We start from the raw sequence: 11,699 nt of genomic DNA, 5'->3' as shown, positions 1-11,699 counted from the left end.
CGGCGTAGCGAGCGACGAGTGTGCAGCGCGGGACCCAGTGTGAAGCGACTCGTCTAGCGTCTTCGAACCCGCTGCACCCGCCGGGGCCTCTGTCGCTGTCCCCCGGACCCCGCCTCCGCGAAGATGCGACTCCAGAACCAGGTAGCGGCGCCTGAGCGCCCGCGGCGCGCCCCCAACGCCCCGCCCACCCGCCGTCACCAGCACTGGCGCCCGCCGGCCACGTGGTCGCCACCGGCCTGTGGACCGTGCGTCCCTGACCGGCCCTCGGGGTCGGGAACGAGCTTCCAAGTCGCCTCCGAGGGGGCTCAGGCCCATGCCCTCACTGTCCCCCGCGACTTCCTTCTGGGAGAAGCGAGGAAATTTGAGTGGGTGCCTTTCCTCCCCTGGTCCCCAGTCAGGCTACCGGTGGCGACTCGCGCCACTCCCCCCCCGTCTCCGGGTGGCTTTGCTGAACTGATGGCGCCGAAAAGTCCGGCCCCAAGGTGCCGGGCTCACGAGCGCGGATTCTCAGGGGCCCCTCAGCCTTTGTGACTCTGGTTAATTGTCGCGCAGGGAGGCGTGCACCCTCTGAGTGCCCTTCCTGATTGCAGACCCGGGATTTGTGTTTCTAGATAAGACGGAATCCGCTAGTCTGTTGTCCTGAGCGGTGCTCCGTTTAAGGAGGAAAGAGGCTCAGGTGTTGGGTAGAGTGTCCGTGTGTTATAATTGTCTTTCTTTGGACGGGAGGTTGTCAAGACATTTAAGATTTAGTAAACGCAGGCTCCGAAGCTGTGAACCTGTTAAAGCGACACAGCTTCCCCTCCCCCAACATATATTAAGAGAATTGGAAAGGCCCGGGGAAGCGGGGGCAAGGGAGGAACTTCTAGAAAACAGCTCCAGGTTCTTGGGGGAAGGAGGGGGATGAATCATATTGATTCCCAAGCTGTTAGCAGATACTGCTCATGGGCAATAATTCTCATAAAATCTTCCCTCTGAGGGATTAAATGCCCGCCCCCACAATGGTTTGTCAGGAGCAGGATGGGTTCCTGGAAGCCCTGGAGGTCCTTACCCTAGCTGCCTTGTTTTTTTGTAAAGCATTGCCCTCACATTACCCTCCTGCATTCATCTGCCTGGTTTTTCATATTTTATAATACTTGCAAATTGACACTGAACAAGCTTTAACCTCAGTCATTTCAGAATAAGTTTGATGTTTTAGGTGAGATGTGAATGGAGCTCCATTCATGAGGAAGTAGTCTGTGTGAAGTGTTTTGTAAATGTGAGTGGGTTGAATTTAAAACACTGAATAAAAATTAATGTAACGGGGAATCAAAAGGTTCAATCCAGATGTTTCCCTCCCTGCTTCCTTAACAAAATGACAATACAAAGCTCCCAGCCCCCTTACCTGGTGGCTCTCTGGCAGGGTGGCCTGTGACACTGTGGATGAACTCCTACTGGGTTTTCAAAGCACTTAACAAAATCCACTGGGGCTGAGAAGGTTATGACCCACCTACCTCTCTAAAGGATTTCCCACCATTTCCTAACTACTCCAGAAACATACCAGGGATTTACATGCAGTCTTTCATTTAAAGAACTCCTAAGTAATCCTCTTTAGTTATCTTTTGTATTAACCTGGAAACCCTGCTTGCTTGTTAAGATAAGGTACTCTGGTGTGGATTTTAGTTAGGGTGGGGTTATGAGTTAGATCAGTTGGCCTCTAATTCCTCTACTTAGTGTGTGTTTGAAGTTAACAGAGATTCCTGGGGGAGGGGGAAAAGAGAGAGAGAAAGAGAGAGACTTACCCAGTCTGACCCACAATCCAGTGTGGGAGACTGCCCCCTAACTTTATATATAGGCTATACATTTGAATAAGGGCTTCTGACTCATAGTCTTGATTCTGATATCATCCACCACTCAGTGGTTATGAATATGCATAATTAATATCTTGGTTTCCCCCTCCCCCCAATTGTCTATTCAGAGACTGGGGTAGAAGGTTGGTTAAAACACAAATCTTACAAAGTTGATATGAGAATTAAATAGAACACCATACCTGTGCAGCAGCTGCCAAATGGAAACTAATTGTGCCTACAGTCGTTATTTGTCCTCACTGCTACTGTCTATTGAAAAATAGCTATCTGTTGCAGAGGCTGAGAGGGACCAAGAGTTCAAGACCAGCCTTGGCTGTACAGCCAGACCCTGTCTCAACTAAACGAATAAATAAATGTGCATATATATACACACATATGTACATGTCTAGTTGAGGAGAATTAAATTGGAAAGGTGTACAAAGGAAATCACTGAGGTGATTGAAAAATGCACCATCTTGATTAGAACGATGGGCACAGTGTTATGTCTTTGTCAAAGCTTATCAGATTTAGAATTAAGAATTGTGAATTTGATTGCATCTCAAAAACAATTAAAAGTAAATTAACCCCCAGATAAGTTAGGTAATGTCTTTAGGAGATACTTCTGTACAGGTCAGTGACTAACTCCCAGAGGTTCCTCCCCATTAAGGCTTTTCTTCTGAGTTTGTCTGGAGTTGTAGAGAGAGCAGCTTTAATGTTTCAGGTCCACATCAAGAATGATGCTGTGTGGAGACGAGTGGTGGTTTGCCTTGTGACTATATTTAGTTTGGAGCTTGCATATACTTTATGAGGAGCCTTCTTAAAAACCACTGTAGAGTTTTTAAATCTAGCAGACCTTGTTTGCATAGTATATGTGTCCAGTGAGACAGAGTCCAGAACTCAGGGACTTTGCACCCCATCCCCTGTTTTCAGGAAATTCTTTTCTTTGTTCACAGCTAAATGAGATATGTTAAAGTGCTTACACCCCAGAATGTAGTAACTGTTGATACATGCCAGTTACTAAAGTTTATGTATTTGTATTTTTTTTCTTTGAAAGATCAGAAATCAATACATATAGATACAATATAAACTTTGGTTTCTTAACAGCAGGTTGATTTTAGTGTCTGCTCTCCAAAATGATGTTTTGAAAAGCTTTTGAAGTAGACACCAGCCAAGATTTATCAGTGAAATGTTTGAAGTAAATCTCATTTATCTAAACATAATTTTCATAAACTTTGAATGTTAACTTTTGGGAATACAGGCAAAAACTACAATATATTCATTTCCCTGGTTTCTCATCCTAGAGCACAAGTTTTGCTAAGAAAGAATATAAAGAGGGAAATGTTGCAAATTGTAGGATGAGGGGGTGGTAAGGGTATGGGTGGAGAGGTGGCTTAGTGGTTAGGAACTACACAGTGGAAATAAGGTGCGAACAAATAAACATAAGATTTGAGAAATCATTTTACATCTTAGATAGAAGGAATAAATAAAGTCCCTAACTACTTAGAAGTTACTGACAAATTTGGAAATTTCTTCTCTATTCTTCAAAATGGTTTAATTATGATAACAACTATTTAAGGGGGAAATATTGAATAGTACTGTGTTTTATGAAAAAAAAAGTATAGGTTTTAAAATATGGATGTTAGTTTATTTAAAAGCAAAGCTTAGTCCCTGGTCGTCTGATTCACTGTGGGAACATGCCTATCGTTTTTTATAACCGAGGTAGCCATTATCATTGATATGTGTGATTTAGGATTAGGAACTGAAGTTTTAGGATTTTTTTTCATCATTTTAGGAATGGACTAAGGTCCCTTGGTGCCATAACAAATGCCATACAACGGGTGGCTTAAATCAGCAATTCAGCCCACATGCTTCTGTCTTCCAGAAGCTCAAGGTTGTGGTGTTAGCAAAGTTTTTAGGGGGCTTCTTTCCTAGGACTGTGGTTGATCATCTTCTTTGTCTCTCTGTAGGCCTTACTTCTTCCTGGATCTAATCTCCACAGTTTTAAAGAAATACAGCTTCTCTGAGTAGGGCCCACATAATATGACTCATTTCATCTTTGGATCTCTTTAAAGGCTGTTATTTCAAAATCCAGTCACATTCTAAGTGATTGGAGGTTATATTCATTCTATATGTGATTTCTGAGGGGCACAGTTTCCTACTACACATGATGTGTGTGTTTCCTGATACACACACAAGTATTTACTTAAAACAAGGCTAAATTGCCTCTTTTGAAATAGTTCAGTATGTAATATACAAAATAGACCACGTATTGATTCTAGTTTTGAAGCAGTTCAATTTTAATTTAAATGTTGCTACAGTGAAAAACTCTAAAACATTTATCATGTGCCAAAAAGTACATAGCCACACTTGCACATAGGCACACACACACACGCACACACACACACACACACACACTCACACTCACACTCACACCACACATACATTTTATATGGGACACTAATTACCACTGAAACAGTGTTAGGACCAATGTCCAAACTGAGATCAGTTTGTAACAAAGTCCACTATTAATAATATCCTTCATGGGGGGGGGCGGATAATATCCTTCATTGACAGAGAAAGATGGTCATTCAGTGACATCCTAATCTTTTGGGTCATGTAGTAACAGATAGGAGGTTTGACTTGCTAGAAGGAAGCTTTTAGCAGTTTTATATCGAATTGTCATGTGAGCTCTTAATTTTTTTTACTTTTTTTATTGTCACAGTTTTTATTAGATATTTTATTTATTTACATTTCAAATGTTATCCCCTTTCCTGGTTTCCCCTCCAAAACCCCCCTATCCCTTCTCCCCTCCCACTGCTCACCAACTCACCCACTCCTGCTTCCTGGTCCTGGCATTCTCCTACACTGGAGCATCGGTGAGCTCTTAATTTGACTTTCTATTTTTCTCTGCAACAAAATAATAATGTTAATCCTTTGGTGGTTTTTTCCTGAAGTGCAAAGCAAGAATTTATGAACAGTTTGGTCTACAAGCCACCTTTGTCCACGAAAAGCAGCCTCACAATGGTTTGTGCAGAGACACTTAAACTGCCTACAGTTTGAAATCCATCTTTACTCAGAATGTTTATCCATCACAACCTAATACTTTGTTTAAGAAAAATGTAGAAGAACTATAAACTTCTGTTGCTTTGGCAGAAATGGTCCAAAAATGCACTTATGTATATTGTGATCAGTTTGAGTTCATTGGCACAGCCTCTGATCCACCGTCAAGTGGCTAGTGTTGACATTGTAGCTGCCACATCGTACCTAGTTGCTGGAGGAATCCTTACACTTTACTAGCATAATGATAGAGTTTGCAGTTATCCAAAGTGTGTTCATTGCAAGCCCTCATTTTTTTCATTTTTATTGGTTATTTTATTTAATAATTTCAAATGTTATCCCCCTTCCCAGTTTCCCTTCCACAAACCCCCATCTCCTTCTCCCACCCCCTGCCTCTATGAGGGTGCTCTCCCACCCACCCACCCGCTCCTGCCTCAGCAGCCTAGCATTGCCCTATCCTGAGTCATCAAGCCTCCACTTGATGGGAGGGACCAAGGGGCTTCCCTCCCAGTGATGCCGAATAAGGCAGTCTTCTGCTACATATCCAGCTGAAGCCATGGGTACCCCCTGTGTACTCTTTGGTTGGTCCTCATTAATTTTTTAAAAAGGTTTATTTGTGTGTGTGTGTGTGTGTGTGTGTGTGTGTGTGTGTGTGTGTGTGTGTGTGTATTTTGCCGGAGGGTTTATTGTTTATGTCTGTGCAATACTTAAATGCCAGGAGATGATGTCAGCTCCTCTGAAACTGGAGTTACAAAGAATTGTAGTTTGCCAGATGAGCGCAGGGACTTCAACCCTGGTCCTCTGGAAAAGCAACAAATGCTCTTAATTTCTGAGCCATCTTTTCAGCTCCAGTTGCAAACTCTTATGATCTATAGTACTAATTTATGCTTCATCTCATGTTTCCTTTAATAGAACAGTGGTGCTTTTACATACAATTAAAATGTGGATTAAACTTTACATGAGGTTTCACCTATAAGTAAAATTTAAGGACAAATTGATGCTTGGATGAGGCTATGAGATCTAAAATACGGCATCAAAATAACTTTCCTTTTGGGGTCTTTGAAATTTACATTGGTACAAACTTGCAGTTTATACAGTCCTTGAGACTTCTGAAGCCATTTTACATAACTAAGTAATGGACTGATTGAACCAAAGGAGTACTTACTGTGTGCCTAGTATGGGTCAGGCCTGGCTAAAGGGGCTTACCCAAAACTCAGCTGTCCCTGGGAGCTAGGGGAAAAGGGAGATAAAACTCAAAAATAATGGTAATAATGACGTACAGTGCATAGCATGTTAGAAAATTAGAAAAGCAACGGAGGAAAAAGATAGGCTAAGACAAGAGAGTTAGAGACTCAAGCAAGAAATTGCAATCCTGAATGGAGTAGACCTCATTGAGACAGTGACATTATAACAGAAGTTGAGGAGAGTGAGAGACTTAACTCTAAAACATAAGCAGAGGGAATATCCAAAGCTAACACTTTTAGAAAGCGGTGGTTCCAGGAACAGCAAGGCAATCAGTGTGGCTGGTTGTTTGAAGGGGCAAGAAGGTGATGTGTGATTCTGAATTTGATGGTAGGGCTTATGTGCTGAATAAAAATTTCCCAAAAATATTGTCTACCAATGACTAAATAGATACTTAGCTTACATGCTAAGAACATGATGTTTCTCTATCAATGACTGTTAAAAGATTTTTTTTGCACGTGAAATGATGTTTATAGGAAAAACTGGTTTGAGACCACAGAAGAAAGAGACTTCTGGTTCCTGCCTGGCCTCTGTTACTTCACATTAAGGGAACTACTTTTTCACTTAGACTCAAACAATTTGGTACTGGAGATTTTCCATTACATTTTAATTTTTGACCAGAAAGAAAAATAATTTTAAAAAAAGAAACACTTATTCTGAAAGATTGACATCTGTCAACCTTTAGAGTCTTGTATCATTATTTGTTATTGCTTCTTATAGATCTCATGATGGTTATATTTGCATACTTTTTTAAAATTGCAATGTATTTTTACATGTTATTTTGTTTGAGCCTCTTAACAAATCTATGTGAGAGAAAGGTGGACAGTTGTTCTGTTTGGAACATAGTATATTTCATTTGCCCACAATTTTGTTTATTTGTTTGTTTGTTTGTTTATCATAGACCTTCCTGGACTGCCATTGGGCTCTTGTGTTCTCTTCTTTCTAGAAAGATTCAGCCTATCCACTGTTGAGAATATATGAAATATAAAAAAAAAAAAATGTTTGTTGAAAGAGGTAGGGTGAGCTCCCTGCCTGTCTGGCTTCTGGATGGTTAATGAGTTATGTGGAGCCACACCCCTAGCCAATCTATAGCTACAGCTTTTTCTCTTTGGAGTCGCTCAAGGTCTAGGGCTAGTATTGTCTCCCTGATGCCAGCCCCAATGTCTTTATCCAACCCTTCATGATTTTTCTTCACTAAATCTTACTCCAAGCCACTTTGGGAATGTGCTTTCTGTTTATTGTTGAAATCCTAACACATAGCTTCCTAAAACTGACAACCTAGAGAAGTTGGGTGGTTTGTCCAAGCATTGACATGTGATAAATGGCAAGGTAACTGCTTGAATCCTGTTTCTGTTCCTCATAGTCATAATCAATTTTGAATATTCCACAAAGAAACCTGAACTAACTAGTAGATACTATTGAAAAAAGAAAAAAAAAAAGCCTTGCTATCCTGGTCTCAAAAGTATCTTATTTTATATCCTATATAAAAGCATGTTACATTAAATTATTATTTATATGTATTTTTAGTTTTAGAAACCCCTTTCGTAAAGAGAGGGACTCTTTATTAATGTCATTTACCATACCACCACAAATGAAGCATGTCATCTCTCCAAAAGAGAAGTAGGGAAGCAATATTAGGACTCGATCAGACTGCTGCTTTTAGTTAGTCACAGAATAGTAGATACGCTGAATAGTAAGACCTTTGAGTTTCCTTTTTGAAGTCTCACCGCTATTTCTAACACAAAATCCGCTTTACTCTGTGTGACTTTCAAGTCCCTTTCCTTCTCTTTGATCACAAATAGTAAATGCTATCCCTAAAACACAGACCTGACCTCTTTATTTCTCTGGACCACACACTATCCACATAATGATGCCCAAGTTTATTGATTTGCCTTTCTCCATCCATCTCCACCCTTAAATCAACCTTGTGGCATGCCACTTTCTCCCATTCAAATCGTATACTTCCGATTATTTGCAGTTTACAAACCATTCTTTATATCCACTTTTCTACCTATAGTATCTTTACTTGCTCTTAGCCCCACCATTTGTTAAAGAAAGCTACTTATCCACCAGGGTTCTGTTGAAAATACTACATGAACCCTTTTGGGCCCCATAGGCAGAGTTGACAGAGATAGAAAAAGGCACTCAACCCTATGAGAACAGAAACTAGCTCTTATTTGTCATTGTATTCCCTAGAGTCCCAGACCTCTGGTCCTGTAATAGGTTCTGGACTCTAGTTAGTGGATAGTTAATAAATTATTTATTGAACAAAGGTATCAGTATGAGTCAATCAAAGGCTAAACAAGGAGTATTAAAGTTGTTGTCGGTTTTTTTTAACTGATTTTAATTAAAATCAAGGAAGGTTTGCTGGAGAAGACATTTGTAAAATGTAATAATTTTGAGAGTCATCAACTAGCAAGTGCTTTAATGTAAGGAGTCTATGCCATGGAGGCATGTGTTTGTGGCTTGGAACAGACTAGGATTCTGTGCAACTCTGGCCTCTTGTCTACCCTATAGTTTCTTTGTATTTTCTTGCTCTGCTGCTGTTATAGAAGGGATTTTTATTTATTTTTAAAATTGATTTCCCCTTCACCTCCATGTGTCTGATGATAATATTCTTTCAGGTCTCAAGGCATTAGATTTTGAAAGAAGATCACCTGCAAAGCAGCTATTTTGAGGGTCTTAATTGGGTCATTGTAATTAATACTCTGTCAGGGCCTGGTTGATGACTTTAGTAACAAAAGTCATATTTAAAGTTTGTGTCCTAGGAAGGGTTTCTGTGTCTCATCAGATGATGACTTTTGACAGGAGCATGAATGACAACCACAATAATGCTTGTCTTAGTTAGGGTTTCTGTGGCTGTGATAAAAGACTATGTCCAAAACCAACTTGAGGAGGAAAGGGTTTATTTGACTTACATACCTTGAGTCATAATCCATTGAGAGAAGCCAAGGTTGGAACTCAAGGAAAGAACCCGGCGGCAGGAGCTAAATTTAAAGGGGAGCTGCTTAATGTCTTGCTTCTCTTAATGTGCTCAGTTCTTATACACCCCAAGACTACCCACCCAGGAGTGGCACCACCTCCAGTGTGCTTGGGCCCTCATTTGTTAAGAAAATATCCCCACATACCTGCCTATAGGCCAATCTTACAAAGGCATTTTCTCAGTTAAGATTCTTTCTTCCAACCTTGGCCCTGTGAAGGTTCTATGCCCCAGTGTAGAGGAATGCCAGGGCCAGGAAGTGGGAGAGGGTGGGATGATGAGCAGGGGGAGGAGGGAGGGAATGGAATTGTTTTAGTTTTTGGTTTTTTGTTTTCATTTTTCTTATTTTTTTTTCTTTTTTCTTTTGGAGGGGAACCTGGGAAAGGAGATATTGTAAATAAAGAAAACACCTAATAAAAAAAAAATCTCTCTTCCAAATGATGTCTAGGTTTCCACCAAGTTAACAAAAACAAAGACAAAAATAACAGCAACAACAAAAACCAAAGCAAGAAGCAAACAAGCAGCTCATTATCTTATCATTTGGGTAGGGTTACTATGTTGTTTAAGGGCATGTGACAAAAGAGCAGAAGTTAAGAGACCTGTGAATATGTGGAACATTCTTAGACATTGAAATAGCTCTCTTGCCTTCGAAAATGGTTTATTCTTTAGTGGTGTAATGATGCAGAGGTATAGTATTGTAATTAATTTAAAGAGATGAATAGACCCAACACAGTTTACCAAATTGGAGTGAGCTTAATTTTCTTTGCTAATGTTTGAAATGGAAGAATCAGAGGTTGCAAAGGGAGAGAATTCAGAGTAAAGAACAAGTCAGTGATTTGTCCCCTAATCACAGAGTGGTGTTAAATAAGAGGCACAGGGCACCACAGTCTGCTTCCATGCCTAATTCTGCTCAGTGGACAGCGTGCTCTCATTTGTAAGCCAGAGAACAAGCTTAATAAATTTGCCAACCAAATTGAGATAAGCAGTGTGTAAGCACTGTCATCATAACCACAGACAGCCAGACAGCCAGACAGCCAGACAGTACTGAACTGATGTGCAGCAGAGATAAGGCCAGGATAGAACATAGAAGAAGAAAAGCCCGAACACGGAAACTTGAGAAATGCTCGTAAGCAGCAACTTTATTACCTTTTGTTTGTGTATCACCTTTTCATTTTTCTTCTCTTACAATTTTCCACATAGGAAGGGTGTTACAAAAGAAGCATAAAAGTGGAAGAATTTTTTTAAAAAGTGAAAGTGAAACTCTGAATTAATAATTCTGAGTCAATTCCTTTATCACCATGTTCTTGTCTCTGAGTTCAATATCCTGGCTAATCTCATCTCTGTTCACTGAGCCCTAGGCAGACGAATCTTGGAGAATTATCCTAGTTCCAATCTTCTGCCTTCCTATCTGCAGTTCTATTTGGGGTCCATATTGCGAATCTTATTCCTACAGTTATTGCTCTTGCCCCTGTGAAGCCTACATTTTTCTTATGCATTCTACTTCTCTGATTCTCAGATAACATTTATGAAATGCATATGTGTTTTTCAGTCACCACTGGGAAAACAAACTGAAAGAAACTTAGGAATAAGTTGTATGCATGAACAGAGTGAAGTTCATAGGAAGTATTGCCTCAGCTGCCATGTTAATTGAGTTATTTGTATTTGAAAGCCTCGCATGCAACTGAATTTTAGCTCAAATTTATATCTCTGCTTGTTGTTTTTAAAAGTAGCCAAAAGAAAGGCATTAGAAAATATTGAATGCCATCAATCATAGAGAAATCCAAATCAAGACTATAGTGATATGCAACTTCATATCCACTAGCGGGGCTGTAATAATTTTTAAAACTAAACACATGAAGACAAGTGTTTGTGATGTGGAAACCCTCATGTGATAATTGGAATGTAGAGTAGCGTAGCCTCTTGGGCCAGTCTGTCAACTTCTCAAAGCATAAGTACAACATTATCATCTGATGTTCATAGTATACTCCTAAGTATACATTCAAAAGAATGGGCCACAGTTATTTGAATTCATGTTCACACATGTTCCCAGCAGCACTACTTGCAAATTGGAAACACCTCAAATGACTATCAGTGAATGAATAGATAGACAAATTGTGATAAGAGCACATAATATAGTACTCCTTGGTGACAGAAGGAATGGAGTTCTCAAGTGTCCTATGACAGGGATGAATCTCCAAGGCATATGAAGTGACAAAGGCTAGATGAAAGGGTCACAGATTGTGTGTGACCATTTATGAGGCATCTGGTACCTGGATCAGATAAATCAGACAACTAGAAGGTGGATTGGTGTTTGCCATGAGGGAGAAAAGAGAGAAATGGGAGAAACTGCTTAGTGAATAAGTGGCTTTACTTCGGAATGAAGCAAATGTTTTGGAACTAGATAAAGATAGTGGCTGTGAAATGACATGAACTTGCCTACTGCCACTGAACTGTTCACTTGAAAATGGTTAATTTTGTATAATTTAAATTTCACCTCAAGTTTTCAAAGCATACGCTGCATCAGTTAAATGGATACAGAAATTGTGCTATATCTACACAATGGAGTACTACTCAGCTATTAAAAACAATAAATTTAT

General features: G+C 40.1%; 1 protein-coding gene across 2 annotated transcripts in view; it reads left to right on the top strand.

Moving 5' to 3' along the window:
- The window catches only part of Elavl4 (ELAV like RNA binding protein 4), a 138,834-nt gene continuing 127,135 nt past the window's right edge, over positions 1-11,699 (top strand). The window contains exon 1 of one of the 2 annotated variants that reach the window (XM_031378198.1): positions 1-141. In XM_031378198.1, coding sequence (XP_031234058.1) covers positions 124-141 — 18 coding nt within the window. In that variant the 5' untranslated portion in view covers positions 1-123. The remainder of the gene's footprint in view (positions 142-11,699) is intronic. The other variant, XM_031378190.1, reaches the window with a different exon arrangement.

Source organism: Mastomys coucha, unplaced genomic scaffold (genome assembly GCF_008632895.1).
Source record: "Mastomys coucha isolate ucsf_1 unplaced genomic scaffold, UCSF_Mcou_1 pScaffold18, whole genome shotgun sequence".
NCBI classification, from domain to species: Eukaryota; Metazoa; Chordata; class Mammalia; order Rodentia; family Muridae; genus Mastomys; species Mastomys coucha.
Note: the sequence above shows the minus strand (reverse complement) of the source record. Positions and strands in the feature narration are given on the sequence as shown.